The sequence below is a fragment of the Lemur catta genome, chromosome 7 (assembly GCF_020740605.2).
Source record: "Lemur catta isolate mLemCat1 chromosome 7, mLemCat1.pri, whole genome shotgun sequence".
Taxonomy (NCBI): domain Eukaryota; kingdom Metazoa; phylum Chordata; class Mammalia; order Primates; family Lemuridae; genus Lemur; species Lemur catta.
Window position 1 is genome coordinate 11341853 of NC_059134.1, and position 21996 is coordinate 11363848.

At 45.1% G+C, this 21996-nt stretch overlaps 1 protein-coding gene across 3 annotated transcripts in view; it reads right to left on the bottom strand.

Annotated features, from left to right (window-relative positions):
- GLB1L3 (galactosidase beta 1 like 3) overlaps positions 1–17918 on the bottom strand; it is a 28852-nt gene extending 10934 nt beyond the window's left edge. For 2 of the 3 annotated variants that reach the window (XM_045556549.1, XM_045556550.1), the window contains exons 1-9: positions 17170–17918; positions 16780–16992; positions 13517–13585; positions 12831–12926; positions 11401–11509; positions 7963–8055; positions 5409–5490; positions 4405–4469; positions 495–579 (exon numbers count right to left, since the gene is read on the bottom strand). In XM_045556549.1, coding sequence (XP_045412505.1) covers positions 495–579; positions 4405–4469; positions 5409–5490; positions 7963–8055; positions 11401–11509; positions 12831–12926; positions 13517–13585; positions 16780–16992; positions 17170–17633 — 1276 coding nt within the window. In that variant the 5' untranslated portion in view covers positions 17634–17918. The remainder of the gene's footprint in view (positions 1–494; positions 580–4404; positions 4470–5408; positions 5491–7962; positions 8056–11400; positions 11510–12830; positions 12927–13516; positions 13586–16779; positions 16993–17169) is intronic. The other variant, XM_045556551.1, reaches the window with a different exon arrangement.
- Between the last annotated feature and the right edge of the window lie 4078 nt (positions 17919–21996).

Genomic DNA, 21996 nt, shown 5'->3' on the forward strand with positions numbered 1-21996 from the left:
ACACCTAGTGTTGCAGAGCAGGGATGAAAACACTGACCTCTTCGGCTCCAGGATCCCTGCTCTCAACCTGTTGTCTCCTGATCATGATTCCCACATAGTTGACAACTCCATGGAAAGGGACTTTGTGTTTTCCAGATATGATTAAGACTTTTGCACCACCTTCTTCAAAGAAGTCATCTTTTCAGAGAAACTTCTGTGCCACCTTACCTTTCCTGGGCAGGTCTGTCCCTTGTCTTTCCTATCATTGCACCTTGTTTGCAAGGTGCCAAACGTGGGACTATATATTGATTATTTTTCTTTTCAATGATCTGTCAACTCCACTAAATTATAAGCTGGTCAGGGGCAGGTGGAACCACATAATTTTTATGCTTCAGCATGTCCTCAAGTCCTGCTGAGTACTTGTACCTAACAGGAGTTGAGCTTTGGGCCTGAATGAGCGAATTAATTAGCAGAGAACTGTGAGAATGATCCACGACTCACTGCAGAACACTTACTGTTCGCATCTTTAACATTGTGTGTATCTCCCCACTTGTCGAACCAGCCAACCCAGTATTCCATGATCAGAAGTGGCTTGTCCCTCTAGAAACAAACCAAATCAAATACTAAGTCTGACAAAAAAAACAAAAAAGAAAAATCAGAAAAACTAAATACAACATATGAGAACTTGAGAAACTCATGTTTTTTATCCAAAATTCTATATGCCTCCCCCAGCCCACTACACCTTCGCCATCATCCATGGCTCTGGCTTCTCCACTCCTGAACACCTGTGGTCTCCAGACTAGTAGCTTTGTGTGCCTCCCTGCTACACCTGGAAAGCAACACCAGCAGGTGCAATCTTGTCTTAGCTGAGGCCGGTGTTGAAAGAACCAGTTTTGGACACACAAGGACCTGGCTGCAATTCCTTATGCAGAAACGGAGACTGAGAAGACACTGCTGGCAAGGACAGATCACAGCTGAAATCCAGACCTGAGTCCAGCTATCAGCACTGAGTCTTACTGTCTGTCAAATATATTGTTCACTTTCTCTGTGTCTTTACAACCTGGCAGAGTTTTTTTCAAGAAGGCAAATAAAATAGGAAATATTAAGTCAAGACTAATAATAGTTTCTATTTTATTTGCCTTCTTGAAAAAAAAACTCTGCCAGGTTGTAAAGACACAGAGAAAGTGAACAATGCCTACATGATGAGTGCGTTGCGCACCGTATGGGGAATGGTCATGTTTGAAGGTGCTGACTCGGTGGGGGGGGAGGGGATGGAGGTATGACTACATGGTGAGTGCCAGGCGCACTGTCTGGAGAATGGACACGCTTGAGGCTCTGACTCAGGGGGATGGGTGGGACATGGGCAATATATATAACCTGAGCTTTTGTACCCCCATAATAGGCTGAAATAAAAAAAAAAAGACTAGAAGCAGCTAAAAGGAAAATAAACAATGTGAGAAATAGAAAAGAAAGGTAATAAAAAGTGAACACAAATAAAAATTAACATAAAGAAGAAAGGATTAGAGAGAAATGGACAAGAAAGATGTAAAAGGAAGACAGAAGACATTTTACATTACTCTTAACTCACGTCTGCAAAGAAAATACAAACATGTTTTAAACATATTTAAAGATATAATAGAAGACTTATAATTTCCAATAATGATGCTGCATGCTATTTGGACCAGCCATCTCACTGAGGACAAGAAACCATGTTGGACACAGACACACACAGAGGAAAGAGCACGTGAGGACACCGGGAGGAGCAGACAGCCATCTAACATCTAACCAACCCTGCCAGCTCCTTGGCCTCAGATGTCTCTCCTCAGAATTGTGAGAAAGAACATTTCTGCTGTTTAAGCAACGGGCCTGTGGTCCTCTGTCAAGGCAGCCCTAGCAAAGTAATGCCGCTTTCTTCCTGGTACTCACTGAGGAAAGGGAACAGCGGCCACTGCCAAATCTTCTCACAGTCTTATCTCCCCTAAGGAACAAAACCCGTAATCTGCAGAGAAGAGCATAAAATCTGTGTCCTTAGGGCGCTGGTAGGATCCCACTGCATCTGAGGAAAGGGAACAGGGGAAAAAGCACTACCCTTGGGAGGAGAGCAAGAGCACAGGCCAGGATTAGAATTGCTGCTAGAAGAGGAACAGGAGCTCCTGCAAAGGCCACTCTCCTCAGACCCAGCAACAGCACCTGCCTGAGAATGAGCTTTCATCTGAACACCAGGAGGAACACCTTCCTCTCTCACCATCAGGCTAACCAAGGGGAGTAAAAGTAACACAGAATATGTCTGAGAGAGCTGGAAGAGACAGATCCTCTATGGGGCACGTTGCAAAGGCAAGACCCAGAGGGGAGTACAGACATAGAGGAAATAAACTCTGCCAAACCAGCACCTACCCAGAAACACGGTATCACTAGAGAAATGTAAAGTCTGTGATGCACGGAGGATAACTCAGTAACAACAAACCTCAAATCCCACCCAACTCCTGACTAGACAAACACAAAATCCCACATCAAAGGCCTCGCAGAAGGAAAGTCAGGCTGATCTCCAAGACAGTATCTGTGTCCTATACAAGATGATCAGTTTTCAGTAAAAAAAAAAAGATATTCAGATGAGCCATACAAAGAGGCAAGAAAAAAATCACACTTGGAAAACATAAAGTAATCATCAGAAACAGACTCAGATATGACACAGATGTTGTAACTATCAGACAGGAATTTAAAATAACTGTGATTAATATATTTAAGGCTATAATGGAAAAGGTAGACAACATGCAATATCATATGGGCAATTTTAGCTGGGAGATGAAAACTATGAGAAATAATCAAATGGAATTACTAGAAATGAAAAGCACAGTAACAGAAATGAAGAATTCCTTCAATGGGCTCATCAGTAACTCAACAGGGATGAGGAATTGAATCAGTGAACTTAAAAATAAGTCAGTAGAAACTAACCAAACTGAAAAACAAAGTGTAAAAAGAATGGGGAAGAAAATAGAATCCAAGAGTTGTGAGACCACATTAAATGGTCTACTGTACATGTAATTGGAATTGCAGAAGGAGAGAGCACACAGAGAAAACCTTTGAAAAAGTGATGGCTGAGAATTCTCCAAAATTAATGACCCATTCTTTCATCTCACTTAATTGTGATGTATTATCATTTTATATATCAATTTGTTCATATTTTGTTAAAAATTTTTGCTTCCATGTTCATGAAGGATATTGGTCCTTGGTTTTCTTTTCTTGAAATGTTTTTGTTTGATTTTGGAATTAGAATAATGTTGGCCGCATAAAATAAGTTTGGAAGTATACATACACCACATTTTGTTAATCCACTCATGTACTGATGCACACTTGGGTTGTTTTTACATCTTTGCAATTGTCAATTGTGCTGCTATAAACATTTGGAAACCCCATCTCTTAAATAAAGAAGAAGAAAAAGAAGGAAGAAGAAAAAGAAGACGACTTAATACAGGCATTGAAAACCAGGGATATCCACGGCTCCACTCTGGCAGAGCCCCTTCCTTTTACCTGGTAGGAAATTGTGTAGAAATTGATGAGAAAAGGAATAAGATTAATTAGTTCTTAATATGTAACTTGAGGGCAAGTAAGACTGAGGAGAGAGCACTGGTGCTGTGGGCATCTTTGGCCCGGTGGGAGCCCTGCAAGATGCAGACTTCAGGGAAGGCCTCATGCCAAGGGGAGGAGCAGCATGGGTGGGGCCAGGAATGGAAGTAGGGGTGTCACACCAGTCCTAGCAGGCCGTGTCAGGGCTTTGGATGCCATCCTGGGCCCTGGACACAAAGGAAGGGTGTTAAGCAGAGACTGTGATTGCATTTGGGCTTAAAGAGCACACTGCTATTCTGTGGGAAAAGGAACTATGTACCTCCTGCAGGTATGGACTACAGAGTGTCCATCTTTGTAACTGTCACAGGAGGTCACCCACTGAAAGGAAAGGAAAGGGGGGCTGCTCAATGCACATTTGTGGAGTAAATGCACGTGTAATACTCAGTTGTTCCCATAACTCAACACAGCGTGGCTGGAAAAGGCTAACCCCACCAAAACCACGAGTGAGTTCTCTGTCAGCAATACACACAGCCCATTTCTGAGCTCTGTCCTCACAGAGGAAAATAATATCACTTCTTCTGATTCCATAGTGAGGTTTTAGGTCACATAACCCCCTCACCCTTCCCACAGGCCTCTCCATGATGTGACCCACGGACGGGGGTGACACAAGCAGGGTTCCTCCTCATTCCCCACGCCAAAAGTCAGCATACTCTTGAATGGCTTTGGAACATGCTGGAGCCCCAGGGTGAAAAGTTGCAGACTTCTTGTCAAACCTTTTGTTTCCAGTGAACACCAGTTGCATAGACAAGGGGGGTCATGGCAGGAGGACAGACAAAACTCTTCATCTCTGGGGTGTCTTACCTGGACTTTAGAAAGCTGATTGAAAGCATCCTTGTGAAGTCTTTTCAAATTGACAGTGGCCAACACTGTAGAGAGAAGGGAGAGGCACTGTGACAAGTGTCATCAGGGAGGGGATGGAGGCCCACCCTGCACGTAGGAGGGAAGGCGTGCTGCATGGTGAGGATGACAAGATACTGCGTGCATCCCACCTTGCAACGTGCAAAGTGCCGCCATAGCCTTCACCACATCACTGGACACTTGCAAGGACAATGATTTGTACTGAGAAGGGCAGTTAAAGTTAACCACACTTTGTGCAGAGAAGTGAAGCAGGCCAAGACCATCTGACTTGATCGGACCTAGGAGGTGAACACAGGTTGCCGGGCCCCCAGCTCAGCCTCCTTTCCAGGGCACCATAATAATGTGGGGAAGAGCCGCTGCAAAGGAAAGCACAGCAGTCTGGGGCAGCAGCTGGTCTCCAGCTAAAGATCACCTGACAGATCCTCCTCTGCACCCATCAGCCTGCTCACACCTTGGTCATTTGCCTCACTTCTGTTATCTTATGATTCTGTCCTGAATTGCCCTGCTACTTTATTCCCTAGGGTCTGCTAAGGGTCTACACTGAGCCGGAAGCTGTAGGATCCCAAGAATGGGACTCTGCCATCTTCTGGTTCCCATGTGGCTCTCCATGTTGGTGGAGGTAGCCCTGATCCTAAGCCATACCCAGCACCAACACATGCCCCAGCTACAGAAAATTATGAAAGATAAAAAGGCGTACTGGGGAGAGCTCACTCCGTTACTGCTGTTTTAGACAACAGGAGCAAGGACGAGCGATAGAGTTGGCAAGTGAACTCTGAGCTTTGACCTTGAGTCCTCATCTACTGTAATATCAAATCTCTGGGATCCATGCCAATGGACATGGGAAAGAGAGGTGTCAGAGGTACACTCGGTTCTCTCTGAAGCTTGTTCAGGATTTAAACCAGCTGGCTAAGAGCCTCCATTCCCCTTTGAAATAACTAACTTTGTACCTCCTTTGATGTGGCCTTTCAGCACATCTGTCTCACTGTCCGAGGTCAAGAGCAGCTCCACAATCCCTCTTTGCAGCAGGGTCTGTTGAAAAAACTGAACGGAATGAACCCACTTCCCAGGTCCCAGGGGAAGAAGGAAATACAGTTGGCCCTATGTATCTGTAGGTTCTGCATCCATGGATTCAACCAACTGCCGGTCAAAAATATTTTGTTTTAGATTGCATCTTAAGGCCGGGTGTGGTGGCTCACGCCTGTAATCCCAGCACTTTGGGAGGCCAAGGCAGGAGGATCACTTGTGGCCAGAAGTTTGAGACTAGCCTGGCAACACAATAAGATCCCATCTCTACAAAAAATTTTAAAAATAGCTGGGCGTGGTGGTGTGTGCCTGTAATTCCAGCTGCTCAGGAGGCTGAGGCAGGAGGATCACTTGAGCCCAGGAGTTCAAGGCTATAATGAGCTATAATCATATCACTGCACTCCAGCCCAGGTGACAGAGTGAGATCCTGTCTCTATAAATAAATAAATAAATAAAATGACATTGCATCTGTATTAAACATGTACAAACTTTTTTTTCTTATCACTATTCCTTAAACAGTACAGTATAACAACTATTTACATAACATTTACATTATGTCAGGTATTATAAGTAATCTGGAGATAATGTTAAGTATGGGGAGGATGTGCGTAGGTTATGTGCAAATGCTACACCATTTAAGTTAGGGACTTGAACACCTAAAGATTTTGGTATCTGCGGGGGTCCAGTGAACACCAAGGGATGAGTGCATAAGGAAACTGGGAAATAATCACAGCAGGGTTCAGGTGGCAGGTGTGAGCTGGAGACGGGCTTGAATTTGGAGCCTGACCATCTGCATCTCAGTGATTGGGAAAAGTCACCATGTCTGTCTCAGCCTGGTGTTTTTTTGGGGGGAATGACCTTAAAATCAGCTGATGGTCAAAGCCTTCAGGGAAAAAAGAGCTGAGTTTATCAGGAAACACCCTGAGGAGGATGTACACCACAGAAAGGGAGAGAAAGACAAGTTGGGAAAGACTTTGTGCTGGGAGGGGTGAGGCTGAGGCTGCGGGTCTGAGAAAGAGCAGAGATCAACTTTGCAAAGCTTGGGTCCCACCTAGACACTGTCACGGGAACTGGCTGTGGGCAGGAGAGGAGGTCTAGTTGGAAAAATTATATTTCCTAGGCCGGGGATCAGGGGACCCCGTCTGTGTGTCTCCTCTGTTCATCAAGCCAGATCTGGGCCTGGGGGTAGAGCTGAGTGGTACATTTTAAAATAAAGAAAAAATAATGCTAACTGAATCAGACTGATTTGGGGACGTCATGCCAGCCCCGGAGTAAAGATCAGGAGGGGAATTACTCACAGACCTTGTTCAACTCCAGAAGCCACAGCTGCAGGGCAGGAGCCAGCACGTGGGTGGAGCCCAGCCCTGCCCTCCTGACCCCTTCTTTGCCCAGCTGGTGACCTCTCCCCTCCACGCCATTCAGCCAGAGGCCTCTTTGTGAACAGAGCTAGGTCAGCAAGGGCAGAGTTGGGAGGGTCAGGCCAGACCATGTGGCCCCAGCAACCTGCTTAATGCCCTGAGGAGGGGACCCCACTGAGACTGGGCCCTTATCAACTTCCTGAATGTGGGAAGTCAGGGACCTGGAGGGGCTGAGCCCAGAAAGGACAGCAGGCAGGACTGCAGTTATTCCCTGGCCTGAGATGTCCTTCTGTGAAGAAGCAAAGGGAGCAGAAGAGAGGATGTTAATACTACAGGCCAGAAAGCTGCAAGCTGCTAGCTATCGTCATTAAGTTCTTAAAGGGTTATTTACTATAAGTATGGATTCACCAACCCCCAGCTTTCATGAGAATTGTGGATCATAAAAATAGCAAATAGAAAGGAATAATCTTTAATACCATGTTTGTATCATAATAAAGTTGTTAAAGTACATCTTTATTGTCCTGACAATACTGTAAATTCACAGAGAAATTGAACTTGATCTTCTGCATGGATTTGAACTGCACTCATGCGAAGATTTTTTCAATGAAAGTTACATCAAGTGTAACTCTCCTGCTTCCCTCCGAGACAGCAAGCCCAACCCCCCTCTTCCTCCTCCTCTCAGCCTATTCAATGTGAAGATGATGAAGATGAAGACCTTTCTGATGATCCACTTCCACTTAATAAATAGTAAAAATATTTTCTCTTCCTTATGATTTTCTTAATAACATTTTCTTCTCTCTAGCTTGCTTTATTGTAAGAACAGAGTACGTACTATAACATACAAAATATGGGTTAATTGACTGTTTACGTTACCAGTAAGGTTTCCAACCAACAGTAGGCTATTAGTTAAGTTCTGGGTGAGTCAAAAGTTATACTGAGATTTTCGACTGTGCCAGGGCTTGGCACCCCTAAGCCACATTGTTCAAGGGTCAGCTGCATGTTCTCAGAATGCACAGTGCCCAGCACAGTCACCCTCGCAGCAGGGAATCAGAAACGTGTGCTGGAAAAGAGATTAAGGATGGAGACATGTAAACGTGGAGATGAACCAAGCGTTTCTTACCTTGTGAAGATAGGGCATGTAGTTTCTATCCTTATTAAACGAACCGTATTCATTCTCCACCTGCACTGCGATGACAGGGCCTCCCCGGCAGTACTGAGAGACAAGCAGAGCAGACAAGAGAGACGCCCCTGGGGCCATAAGCCTGCAGTCACTGGGTTGCTGCTAGAGACACACAGCTGGTGTGGTGTGCTCTGGTGCAAGGCTCCTTACGGTCTTCTGCTCTCTCCTCCCCGCCCTGGGGTCAAAGTCCTCTCAGACACTTTGCTGCAGGAGTCCTACCTCCCTAGGACGTTGCAGACAAGTGGCTGTCACAGCTTCCCCTTTATTTCTCATACTGATTAGCTACTTAAATTTGATCTCTCAAACCTACAAACTCACCTGCTTCCAGGCCCATCCTATCCACTTTCAAACCTGAGGAATCAAAGAGACGCCCCCCTCCCCCCCATCCTAGGGTAATGCCTAGGGTAAGTGGCTTGTGTGCCCGTCCCATTGCCCTCCACCACCTGTTCAGGAGCTCAGCTCTTGGCACAGTCCCTCTTCCACTGGTGCCATCCACCTTTCCTTCCAAACTGACTGACTTCCATTGTCATGGGAACGTATTTGGGACCTTCACATCGGAGGGACATGGGGGAGAGGGCTCCAAAGTCCTCCTGCTCTCTCCTCTCTAGGAGCCACACTTTCTGGAAGTTACCGGTCATCTATGCTCACATGCTCTGCTTTCTCACTTTTAACTCACCCCTCAAGCCACCTTAGTACAGCTTCCAGCCCCTCACACCACATAAACCATCAACACTGACCTAGCTGTGCTAAAATTAAAGCACTTTTCAGAGCCTAATTTAATCTTCCAACGTCCTTCCACACTCAAGTGTGTTTCTTTCTTCTTAGAGCCTCTCCACACGGAAGGCAGAGTGAGCTCTCGAAAGCAAAGGTCTGGTCTTCACTGTCCCAACATAACGCAATCCCGTGGTTCCTACTGCCCACAGAGTAATGCCAACCTCGGAGTGTGGCATTCGTTTTGGGGCAAAGGGACACTGGCTCCCGAGTGGGCACGAAGGAGAAGGAGCGTGACTGGCAGGTTTTCATTTGCAGATCCGCCTTCTGCCTCTCTCCCACCTCACGCTCTCTGCCCAGGCACGCGGAACTTCCCGCAGTTCTTCAAACTCCTCATTCTGTCTCCCGCCATCTTTGCTTCACCCATGCTGGGGACTCATGAGCACTTCCCCTGCCTAGCTGACGCCTGCCCACTCTTCAAGTCACTGTCTAAAAGTCACTTTCTCTGGAAAACATTCCCTGAACCTCCCTTTTTCAGCAAGAGCTTGTTACTGCCCGCTAGGGGGCTCCTGCACCTCCTGCATGGTAGCCATCATGATCTCACTGCAGTGCTGTTTGTCGCCATGTTGGACTGCAAGCTCCACGGGCGAACACCACGCCTGTCCTTCTCAGGACAGGAAGCTTCGCCATGGCACAGTGCCTGAAATACTCGGTAATAACGGCACAGTGCCCAGCGCTCAATAATGACTTACTGTATGGACGTAAATATTCTCAACTAATGAATGGAGAACAATTGTTTTCACTATTGAACAGTATCCTCTCTCCAACCTAAAGGGTGACATTCCTAAAAACCTCGTTGTAGGAGAATTCACAGTTGACTTCGTTAAATAAACAGGATTAGAAGAATAAAAGACCCAAGTAAACCAGTAAATGCACTTAAAAATTATTTTTACATAATTAAAACAATGAAGACATCAATTAAATAAGACCTTAAAGTACTAATAATTTATCAATAATGAGCTCTATACATTTCACTTACATATAATTCCTTGCATCTTAAAAATTTTCTAGGATCTATCACCCTCATGATTTCAATGGGATGTTTATACATTTGCCTTGCTTGTTGCATACGTATGACTGCTAAGTGACATTTGTACTTGTGCTTGACTTTCCATCCAAATATTTAAAGTCTTTCTAGTTTTAAGGCTCACTCCTGCCACTATGTCCCATCTAGATTGCAGAAATGCAACCAGAAACATGTGGCTTAAGCCCTTGGTACAAAAGATGTACCTTGAGTCCACCTAACAGACCCAGAGTTTAATCCCAAAGACGGGGTTCTCTTCATCTCTGCAGTGCCCATCTTTCTAAAGCCATATTTCAGGAATATTGTTCCTAAACCATCCTTCACTTTCCTTTCTAAACCCCGATTCTTCTCTTTATAATTATCCTAACAGGAATAACTCGCAGTTCACAATTCAGGGTTAGTTATACAGAGCTGGCTCTGTATGCCTGTCGTATTTCCCCCCAAACAGAAGAGTCTAAAACAATAAGCTTATACTACCTAATAATCCAGGTTCTTATCCCATCTCAAGCTACATTAAGCAATGTGTTTTTAAACTAAGATTTATTTTTACTTAAATAGTAACAGTGTGCATCCTCTTGTTTAGAAGAGAGATTCATATTTTTTAAATTAAACAAAAGAATATCACAATGATCAAACAATTGCTGTCTTGTAGACTTCAGGGTATAATGTTCATTTTTTTAGTCGCAGACCTGCCTGGTGTGCTATATGTTGCCATTATGAAAATGAAGGAATTTTTTATCTAGTGCATAGGTCTGGGAACTCCATGAGGAAGGAAATGCAGGGCATCTGTGTTCTTCCCATTCTTGGGACTAAATGAAACTGGAATACAGGCAGTAGTAAGTACATTCACACAGACACAAAATGACATGTGAGCCAGGTTATTTAATAACTTTCCAAGTTATTTCCATAAACTTGGAAAACCCAAATGTCCATGACTAGGGCACTAATTAAATAAATTATGATATATCCATACTATGGAATACTATGCAGCCATTAAAAAGAATGGCAGGTTTCAAAAATATATTTTCAGATTACAAAAGAAAAATGCCCCATGGAAACTGTATATTTTTATACAAAAAACAATATATACACATATGTGTGTTTATATTATTTGCTTCTACATGTATAGAAAATCTCTGGAAAGATACACAAAAATCTGGTGAAAATTGGTTGTCTCCTGAAAAGGCAACTAAATAGCTTTGGGAGAGGGTGGGAGGGGAGACTTTTATTTGACCATAAACTCTGTTGTACTTTTTGAGCCTTTTTTTTTTTTTTTGCCAAGTTAAGAGCTGAAATAAGCAAGCAGAGCTTTGTGAATATCAAGTGCATGTCACAACCTTGACACCCATTCATGCAGTCCCTGTCTTGTGGGATAAGAGTCTTTCCAGAAGCCCTGGGGAAAAAGTACAAAAACAGGACAAGAAAGAGCTTCTGTCCTTAAGATGAGGGTAGAGAATTCAGTTATGAGGAAGTCAGCTTCATTTCTCATAGAGACTGCACATGGCCTATTCGGTGATGGAGCCAGAACAAACCATTTCCCTAAAACGCACATGAGCAAGAAGGAAAAGGAAATGTGGCTGTACCTGGAGAGGAGTCACTTTGGGAATCAGATGATCAAAATACTCATCAACTGCTTCAGTGAAGCCCTTGCTGGTTGTCCTCAGTTTCAGCTGGGGGTCTCGCAGGAGCCAGCTGGGGGTGACAGAGGCAGGCTCAGTGTCTGCGACAGGAAGGCAGGAGGAGGAGGAGGTGGCCGGAGCCCGTGACCAGCCCTACCCAGAGCTGCCTCCACTCAGCTCACGTCTGTCCACAGGTCCCACGCCCTTGGTCCTGGGGCACTCAAGGCTCCGGAAAGATGCATGCTCAAGATGTGTGAGCTTTTCAGACTCTCACAGACTCCTGAGGTTAAGAGGGAAACACCCGTCCCCACCTCCATGCACATCACAGCCTCAGCAGGGCCTTCAGCCCGTCCCGCAGACCGAGGGACTGAGCCGTCAAGGCTCTCACACCTGTATCTGAATGAGCTTTTTCTTTTGCTGTTTATTGAATACTCTCCTCCATTCTTTTCGAGTTTATTAGAAACACTTTTCTTGAGGACAGCATCTGTTCCTTAGGCACAGGGTCACATTTCCACTAAGACCTAAGACTTCAGGTGCAGGACATGAGCCTAAAAGCCCGTGACACCTCCTGCCCCCGCACAGGTCACTGGCGAGGCGCCCGGCCAGATCTCCTCCTGCACAGGGAGCAATCGCTTCCCTGAAACGCCCACTTCTCCTAAGCTCAGGCTTTTTCTGCTTCCAAGCTGGATGGGAGAAGGAGCCCAGCATGGAGAAAAGCAAAGTCTTCTCCTGACTCTGGGGGTAAAAGTGCTCCTTTGGGTACAGAGCCACAGCTCTGGCCGGGGAGGCCTGTCAGCATGCAGGGATAGTGGGAGAAGACTCCTGGATTCTCAGCCTGAACCTCAGTAGTCTGGGCTGAGGGCCAGCAACACAGAGGAAGAAATGAGCGAAGAAGAGCGAGAGGAAGGGAGGGGAGCTGAGGGTCTCAGTACGTGGAGACGGTGGCCTTCCCTCAACAAAATAAGAGAAAGATCAGGAGTGTCAGAACCTTCCCTTGCACGCGCTGGAGCTTCCATCTCCTTTGTTCCCAGAGCATGGGAACAACAGAGCTGGCCACAGCCCCTCCTCTGTGGGGAAAGGAGTACGAACATCTGTGGCTGCTTCTGCCCTCGCACTCGCTCTTGGCCATAGGCCCAAAGCACCAGGCCCAACGCCTTGAGTTCCCCATCTGTGAAATGGGGACAACAGTGATACCCACACCTCACCACATTACTGAAGGTGTCACATGAGACAACGAAGGTAAAATGCATAGGGTAGTGCAAGACACACAACACGGGCTCAATAAATAAAGGTTATTTTTGTAAACAAAGGTCACCATTATTAGATTGAAATTTCACTTTTTGTAAAGCAAAATACTTCACTACAATCCCAACTGGACTCGGAGCCCCACACACCTGGGCAAGCCCCCGAGGTCGATCTCGCTGCAGATGTAGGGGCCTGGACGCAGGATCACCCACAGCCCGAGCTCCGCGGCCAGCAGGACAAAGGCCCTGGGGAGGTAAACGAGTCAGCACCTGCCATGAAGGCCCAGGGCACAGGCTGGTGGGGGGAGCCCAGCTCCTCTCCTCGCCCCCCTCTCAACCAGGCAGACAGCCTGCGGGAAGCCAAGGCTCCGCCCACCCCGCACAGCAGGAATCCCCCACCAGGCTGAGGCCAGAGCTGCTCCCAGCCTCAGACCATCCGCACAGCCCCATCTGGGGCCCCAGGAGGAAGGCGTCAGACGGGACACCGGGGGGCTTAACAGTGAACCTGACCCCAATGGCCCTGCTCCCCCAGAGACGCAGCCCCTGTCCTAGCACAGGTGCTGGACCCTCCTAGGGAGTCGGGCAGCACCCAGGGTCTTCGGCCCCTCTGGGCTGCCGTGGAGAGTGGGGCCCAGAGGCTGCAGGCCCAGCCCCGCGGGGTGACAGGTCACAGCTGGGAAGCATCTGGGTCCTGGGCACAGGGCCTCTCACAGCGTCCTGAGAACAAGCTCCAGACGCAGGTCCCTCTCTGGTTCTCTGTAGGTCCTAATCCACCCGAGCAGCCACCTCTCTGCCCCCGCCCCGCGCCAGGTCGCAGAGGCAGCAACGCCACGTACTCCAGGTCCAGGTTCCCGGAGAAGTCAAATCTGCCTCTCTCCGGCTCGTGCAGGTTCCACGGAACATAGCTGGAAGAGGGAAGAGGGAAGTGTGATAACCATCTTCTTATTTCTTTCTTCCAAATTGCTAGGTCGGGCCCAAACCCAAGCCAAAACCTGGGGTAGCTCTGTTTTGGAATAAATTGGACTTTCCAATGGAAATCAAACTTCCATTATGCTAATGATGGTCATCTTCAATAGTTCCTTGCCCTATTACCCAATTGTGGTCCAAACTACCAACCTTGCTATGAGTCTAGATTTCTTGTATTTATATATAAATTCTCCCATTCACCACCTTCTTTTTTGTAACACTCATTAAAAATGTAAAGAAAAGGAAAAACAATTAAAAAAGACTATATCTGCCCAATAAATTATTGCTATGAATTAATCAAAATAATAGACAATGGTGACAATAGAGAAGGGCACTACCTTTAGCATGTAGCAAGGAGGGCCCCTGCCAGGGCCTCCCCCACAGGGTATGAGTCCAGAAAGTCAAAAAGACATGTGTAAAATTTTTATTAGATGCTATTCTTATGAGGTGACTATCTTTTTTGCGTGTCACTGATGAGATTTTTGAGTGTTCTACCCCTAACATCATGGTTTTATTACACAATTTTGTGCAGTGCAGAGATTTTTGACAATATATGCATTGCATTATAGCAGAATGCATTGTATTTTAAGATCTTTTGTTGTGGGGAGGAATGAATAATCATTTTGCTGAAGACTAAATATGCACAGCAAAGTTTACTGCTATACATTGAGAGAATAGAACAAAAAAAAATTTGCTAAATGTTACTTACAACTAACTTTAAGGAAAATGGCTGGAAAAAGTTGGGAAAAAAGATGGGAAAAGATTAGATGAATCAAAATGATTCCAGCAATACTAATAACAGGCAAATGGATTTTACAGCAAAACTTGCAAATAGGTAATAGGAGTGGCATCGAGTAAAAAATAAAAGCAATGATGCTTCAAGAAGATATACTAACCATTACCTCCTATGCTCTTAACAGCATAGCTTCAAGGAGAAGCTGACTGAGTTAGAAAGAAAAGGGATAAACCAATTTCACAGTCATAGTGAGAGTACTGAAAATACTGATATAAGAAACAAAGATAATAAGCAGCAAAAAATCTTGCAAGGATATGAATTTGAACAGCACAATTAGGAAGGCTGGATCTAATAAATACATAGAGAACCCAGCAGCCAACAGATGGAGCATTTATATTATTTTTAAAAATGCATGGAACACTTATAAAATACTTATATGTATTATGTCACAAAGTAAATCTCAACAAATTCCCAAAATCTGTATCAAGTAGTCCATGATCCCAAGACAAATGAAACTAAATGAGAAAATGACAGTTAAAAGTTGCAAAAACTAAAATAAATAAGTAAATAAATTAGAAAGCATATTCCCAAATAGTTTATGGGTCAAAGAGGAAACTACAACAAAACTTAGTAAATATTTGAAACTAAATGATATTTAAAGCACCGTATAGCAAAAGCTGTGGGATATGTAACCAAAGCAATACTTACAGGAACAGTCATAGCTCTGAATGAATACGTTAGAAAACACCGAAGACTGGAAAGAACACAAGCTAAATGTTCAACTCAGGAAACAAGAAGAAGAAGAGGGAAGAGGAAGAGGATGAGGATGAGAAGGTACTAAATTAAATAAAGTAGAAGAAAGGAAATTATACATAACTCAGAAATTTTGGAATATAAACCAAAAGATAGAGATTAACAAAGCTACAATTTAGTTATTTGACAAGGTTTAAAAAATAGATAAGATTAAGAAAAAAGGAAAAATGGCCCAAGTATACAATATGATACATAACTTTCAAGTGTATATGACTCCCAGTTTTTCAAATTTCAAGATTTTTCTGGAATAGATCTGTTAGGAAGGGAACTCCACTGTTCCTGATTCAAATATGATTTTGGCTTAGGGCATGATTTTTACTTGACTGGGGCCTTTGTTCATGTGTGACATCAGTCATCTCTGGGCCCATGTCTGCATGCCATGCCTGGCAGAGGTCACACCAGGAAGGCAACTACCACAGTGCAGGGTGTGGGCTCCGCAGCTGCTACCTGCACTGTGTTGCAGTCAGACATCCCACGTCCTCCGGAGCAGGCGGTTACCCCTCTGCCCAGTTTCTCCCCCGCACAGTGCGAATTATGCTATCCATCTCACAGGACCGCCGTGAGGATTGAGGGCTTTGTGAAAAGGCTTAGAAAGTGCCTACACTTTGAAAGTACATCCTAAATACACATTACCTTGTATACATAATCGTGTTAAATTCATGCGCGTTTTTATTTCAATTCTTCTGATAGACTAAACTGGATTTGTGTTTCTTTTTGCCACCATCATTGAGTACATATGTGTGCCAGGTATTGTGACAGGCATTTTTCATATAAATAAGATAAAGGTTTTATTTCCTTTAATCAACACAACCTTATGAGGCTATTTTTTTTTTTAAGAGACAGGGTCTCGCTATGTTGTCCAGGCTGATCTCAAACTCCTAGTCTCAAGGGATCCTCCTGCTTTAGTCTCTCAAGTAGCTGGGACTACAGGCATGTGCCACCGTGCCCGGCTTGAGGCAATTCTCATTCTGCCCATTTACGGATGAGGACCCCAGGGCCTTGATGTGATGGTTAGAGGCAAAGCCAGGACTGAAGGCCAGATCTACCTGACACTAAATCCCTATGGTCTTACTCATCAACCCACAGTGTTCACTTTCTTTATGCCACTAAACTTCATTTTAGTGATATTGGTATTTCATTATAAGTTCATTTTTTGATACTGCTATTATCCCTCTACATGTTCACCTCCATATACATAAATAAGGATTGTTTTAAAACATGCATGCCTCTGTAAGTATGCATTTATCACTAAGTATGACTTGGGTTTATGCCATTGAACTGAGTGCCCTTAAGGGCCCCCAGTGCTCCCCATTGGACAGGGAGACTCCAGAGGAAATCGCCTACTGCCTTTATACTTCTCCCCCTAACCCCTATCCAAGGCTTTGATGAGAGAGCAAACTAAGTATGAGGCATAAGTGACAGCTGGACACTTAAGCATAAAAGGCATGTGCTAAAAACAACTATTTAGAAGATAAGTCCTCATGCTGGGCCCCCACACCAGAGCTCAGGTTCTGAGCCAAGAAGCCGATGGTAGGAGCCCCTGTAGGGTACCAAGGTCATGGAGGGTGAGGAACCAGCACTCACGTGGTGACAGTGTTGAAGCCACAGGCCTTCAGCTTCAGCAAGCGGTCCCCCCAGTACTCCCTGGGCACCCGGAAATAGTGGATGGAGCCCCCAAAGATCAGGAACTTGTGCCCCTCCAGGGTGAAGTGTGGCCTGCCCCCACTTGTGCTTTTAGTTTGAAGTCCCACAGATCTTTCCTTCAGTTCCAGAGGGGTCAAATGAGACCAATCAAACCTGGAGAGAGAGGGAGAGAGGGGGGAAGAGAGAGAGAGAGAGAGAGAGAGTGGAGAGACAGCTGAAACCTTAGCAGAAAAAGAAGTTCTTGTTAGCAGGACATGTTCTGTGTACACTTGCTATATTATTTTCCCCAAGGAAAAAGAGAAAGCTCCTCCCTTCCCCACTCAAGCAAACCTGGACTGGAGCTGATGTGATCTTCCAGGTACAACGTCCTGTTTATGTTTAAGCCGCGGAGCAAAACCAGATAAAACAAATGGCAGGAAAAAGATGCCGACGATTCTCTTCCAGGAGAGACACTGGCTGAAAGGAGAAAGGGGAGGCAGTGAGAAGGGGAAGGCATTGGCCTCAGCAGGCCTCAAGGGCCAGGAATGTCTTCCAGAGCCGAGAGCCACAGAGGAGCCCACGTCACAGGTGGGTCTCCTTCTAGACCAGCCTAAGGCCACCGCCAGGGCTGTCCTGCAATCCTCCTCAGTCAGAACTGGAGGCTGGGGACAGATAGCAGCAGGACAGGGCTGAGCACCAGGGGAAGGGGTCCCCAGAAAGGAGAAGAAGGAGAAGAGGCCCAGTGACAGGTGGGAGCGCTGCAACCACCAGGCTCCGGAAGGACGCAGCGTCCATCTGGGGCGCCTTGTCTGCATCCACAACCCGGATTTCTTCCGCCTGGTTCAATGGCCAGACCCTCAGCAGGGCGGGGGAACGAAGGCATCTTCAGGAGAAAGAGCCTGGGGGAGAGGCTTGTTGATGAGAAGAGCCTCAGCAGATTTGTGGGCCCAGGAGGGTGTCCCAATGCATGTAATGTCCCCAGGCCCTGGAGACAATAAATACCTGTTGATGTCTGGCTGACCGATAGAACCCAGGGGAAAGCCTAGGGTCCTCCCAGGTACGCCTAGGGCGCGCCCTGTGACGGGGAGCCCAGGAGGGGCGTGAGGACCGCGGCGCCTGGAAGGCGGGTGTCACCTGAGCAAGGCCGGGGAGCCCATCCTGGCGAGGCCGGGAGCCGAGGTCCCGCGCCGCTCGCGCCCCTCTCCACGCCCCGACGCTGCGCTCTGGCCGGGACTCCGCGACCGCGGGGCGGGGCTCAGGTCTGCGCTCCGGGTCCGGGAGCCTGTCACCCTGCCAGCCGCTGCCGGCAGCCACCGCGCCCGGGACCGGGGTCGGGAGCCCGGGCAGAGCCGAGGAGACGCCGTCCGGCTCTGGGTGGCGGGGACCGCAGAGCTCCGCACCCGCCTCGGGGTGCCCCGACCGCCAGTCTTGGCGCAGATGCTTTTCAGCCCTTGGAAGTAAAGCGGGAGGATCGTTGGGTTATCGCCGCGACCTTGGGTTTCCTAAACTGTGTGTCGACAGCCAGCTGGCACCAAAAGGCGAGAGGAGTGGGAGGAAGGGAGCGGGCGAACTCAGCCGCCACGTACCGCTGGTTCAGCCCCGTCACCGCGGGCCCGCGTGGGTCCACACAGGGCTTCAAACTAAACACGCACAATTAAATACGACGTAAATGCTAAAATAAAGATTCCACGGGGTGCGATGGAAGTCCAGGCGAGGCACACAGGGTACCCAGAGAATTACAGTTTTCCCAGACCGTCTTGGTAAATGAGTGAGAATTGTCAGAGCGAAGAGAAGCGGGAACGCTGCCCCCATCAGCGGGAGTAGCAGGAGGTATCCACATACCAGGCGCAGGAACTATGGTTTGGAATTCTTGGGTCATAAAGCAGCGGGAGACCAGCAAGGGGCAGGTCCGGGGGTACCAAGAAGCTCGGCCTCTTTCTAGAGAACAATGGGGGGCATTATTAAGATTCCAAGCAGAAACTCAGACTGTAGCTTGATGGAGATTACTTGCCTGCAAGGTGGCAGCCAGATGGGAAACAGACAAGTCATCCCAACAGACCTGGTGACCCGGGGATGAAGGCTGGAGTTGTTCTCATGGTGGTGACACTGAGCAAGAGGAGGAGATGGATTCAGGAAGATATGTGTAAATTGGTAGCTCCTGATCATTGCGTGAGGTGAGTGACACAGAGAGGAGTCTGGGATGACCACCACATTCCAGGCTCGAGGCACTTGGTGTTGTCATTCATTGAGATCAGAAGCACAGGAAGTCATTAAAGGTTTCAATAGAGAAGAGTGAGGAACTCAGTTCCAGAAGTGCTAAATTTGAAGTTCCTGTGAAGAGACTTGAGAGAGAAATCTGATCTCCGTTTGAAGCCTCTGCATCTCCTCTCCCGTTTGAAAGAACAAAGCCTATGACATCAGGTTGAAATCAGAAATATGTACTAGTTCTCAGAGAATATTGTGGGTTTTTTCTATCTCATCTCATTCATTACAGGTATACTTTCCTCTTTGAAACCTCAGCTCCCTGAAAATTTTGTAGATTTTTCCCTCTTTTCCTCATTCTTAGGTTGTAAGCAATGGACTATTATGACTTTTTACAGCTGGGTTTTACAGTCACATAACTTTATTTTTTTTTTGTCAAGATTAAATTATTCTAGGGCTGATATCCAGAATTTAGAATAAGCTTATCTATTTCTGTAAGAAGCTATGCTGGAATTTTGATAGGAATTGCATTAGACCTATGATCAAACTGAGGAGAATTGGTATCCTAACTGTGTTAAGTCTTCCAACCCATGAACATGGTATATCTTTGCGTTTAATTAGGTTGGTCTTCTTTCACTTTTTTCATCAGAATTTTGTGATTTTTCAACACGCAGATCCCATGCATGTTTTGTTAGGTTTATACTTTAGCATTTCATTTTCTTTTGAGCAATTTTAAATGGTACTGTATTTTAGTTTTGACATGTTTGCTGTTAGCATATCAAAATGTGCCTATGTTTCTCATGTTGATCTTGTACCCTGTTACCTTGGAAAACTCACCTGTTAATCCTAAGAGATTGTAGATTATTTGGTGTTTTCTATATAGACAATCATGTCATCTGCAAATATGAACAGTTTTATTTCTACCTTTCCAGTCTGTACAGCTGTTTATTTCTTTGTCATGTCTTATTACAATGGCTAAAATGTCTGTGGCAAGGGTGGCAAGAGCTAATATCCTTACCTTGTTCCCATTGTCAGGTGGAAAACATTCAGTTTTTCACCATTAAGTATGATGTTAGCTATAGGTTCCATGTACATATCTCTATCAAGTTGAAGTAGTTCCATTCTATTCCTAATTTTCTGATAGTTTTTATTATGAATGGGTGTTGTATTTCGTCAAGTGTTTGAATGATCTTTTTCCTTATTTTCTGTAACATAACTATCCTAGTTTTATTCCTGAAAGATACTTTCACCCGATATACAATTTTCAGTTGGCAGTTCTTTTCTTTAAGCACTTCAAAAATACTGTGCCTCTTCCTTCTGGTCTTCATAGAGTTATCTTCCATGTCTCATAATTGGCTTTAATGCCAAGTGGGGTTCCCCTAAAGGTAATGCATTATTTCTCTCTGGCTGCTTTCAAGATTTTTTCTTTATTTCTAGTTTTCAATTTAAATATGATGTATCTTACTGTGTATTTTTTTAGTTTATCCTGTTTGGGTTTAATTTCTTGGATTTAAGGTTTGGGCATTTTGTCAAATTTAGGGATTTTTAATCCATTTTTTAAAACTGGGATATAATTCACAACCATAAAAAGTTTCCATTTTAAAGTATACAATTCAGTGGCTTTTGGTGTATTCTCAAGGTTGTGCAACCGTCATCATTAGGTCCAGGGAATTTTCATCACTCCAAGAAGAATCCCCATAGCCATTAGTGATCAATCCCCGTTTCTCCCTCCCTCCAGCCTCTGGTAACCATGAATCTATTTTCTGGTTCTGTAGATGTGTAGATGTGGGACATTTCATTAAAATGGAATCATATAATATGTGATCTTTTGTGACTGGCTTCTTTTACTGAACACAATATTTTCAAGGTTCATTCATACTGTAGCATGTATTAGCACTTCAGTCCTTTTTATGGCTGAGTAACATTCCACTGTATGGAATGCTGTTTATCCATTCCTCAGACATTTGGGTTGTTTCCACTTTTTGCCTATCATAAATAATGCTGCTGTGAACATTTGTGTACAAATTTTTGTGGGAACACATTCTTGCAATTCTCTTGGGCATACTCCTAGAAGTGGATAGCCATTATTTTTTTAAATACACTTGCAAGCCATTTTCTTTCTCTTGTCTTTCTGTGACTCCAATGATGTAAATGTTGGATCTTTTATTTTCCCATAGATTCCTGAACATCTACATTTTTGTTTGTTTAGTCTATTTACTCTGCATTTTCAGATTTGGTGAATTCTATTATTCTTTCCTCAGGTTCACATATTCTTTCCTCTTCCCCCTCTGAGTTGCATGCTGTGACTGGGTCCCTGCTCACCCCAGTGTCACTGGGAGAGGAGGAGAGTCTCAGGTCTGCAAGGATAGAGGCTTATACAAGCAGGCCACTTGCTGTTGTGGCAAGCAGCAACAGCAAGTGACACCTGTCTTGGTGTCACTGCAAGGGGAAGTAGTATCCATATTCTTAATAACAACTCAGTATTTTATTTGTAGTATTAGTAATCAAATTGAAACCTAAAAGAAATGTGCACGCAATCTGCCACACTTTCAATTTTGGAAGAACTGTCGTGCATATAGAAATTAAAAAGTAATTGCACTAAGATATGAGCAAGGATAATAAAATTTTTAAAATTATAACTTTTATAAAAAGTTATAACATCTGGTGATGTCTCAAAACTCTAGAAATTTGGATGTTTGGTTGCAGGAGGGAAAAAGTAGATTTTTAGCATCTTCTGAATGTACTTAGGAGGAAAAGTTATTGGATTAAAGGAATAAAATCTTATGTGATCTTAAGAAGTGAGAAATGGTGGATTATTTTTTTGATAAGCACCTGAATTTGGTTTGCTAGGATTTTCTTGAGAATTTCCTTCATCCCAGAGATACAGGGATGGTTCGACATATGCAAATCTATAAATGTGATTCACCACATAAACAGAAGCAAAAACAAAGACCATATGATCCTCTCAATAAGCAC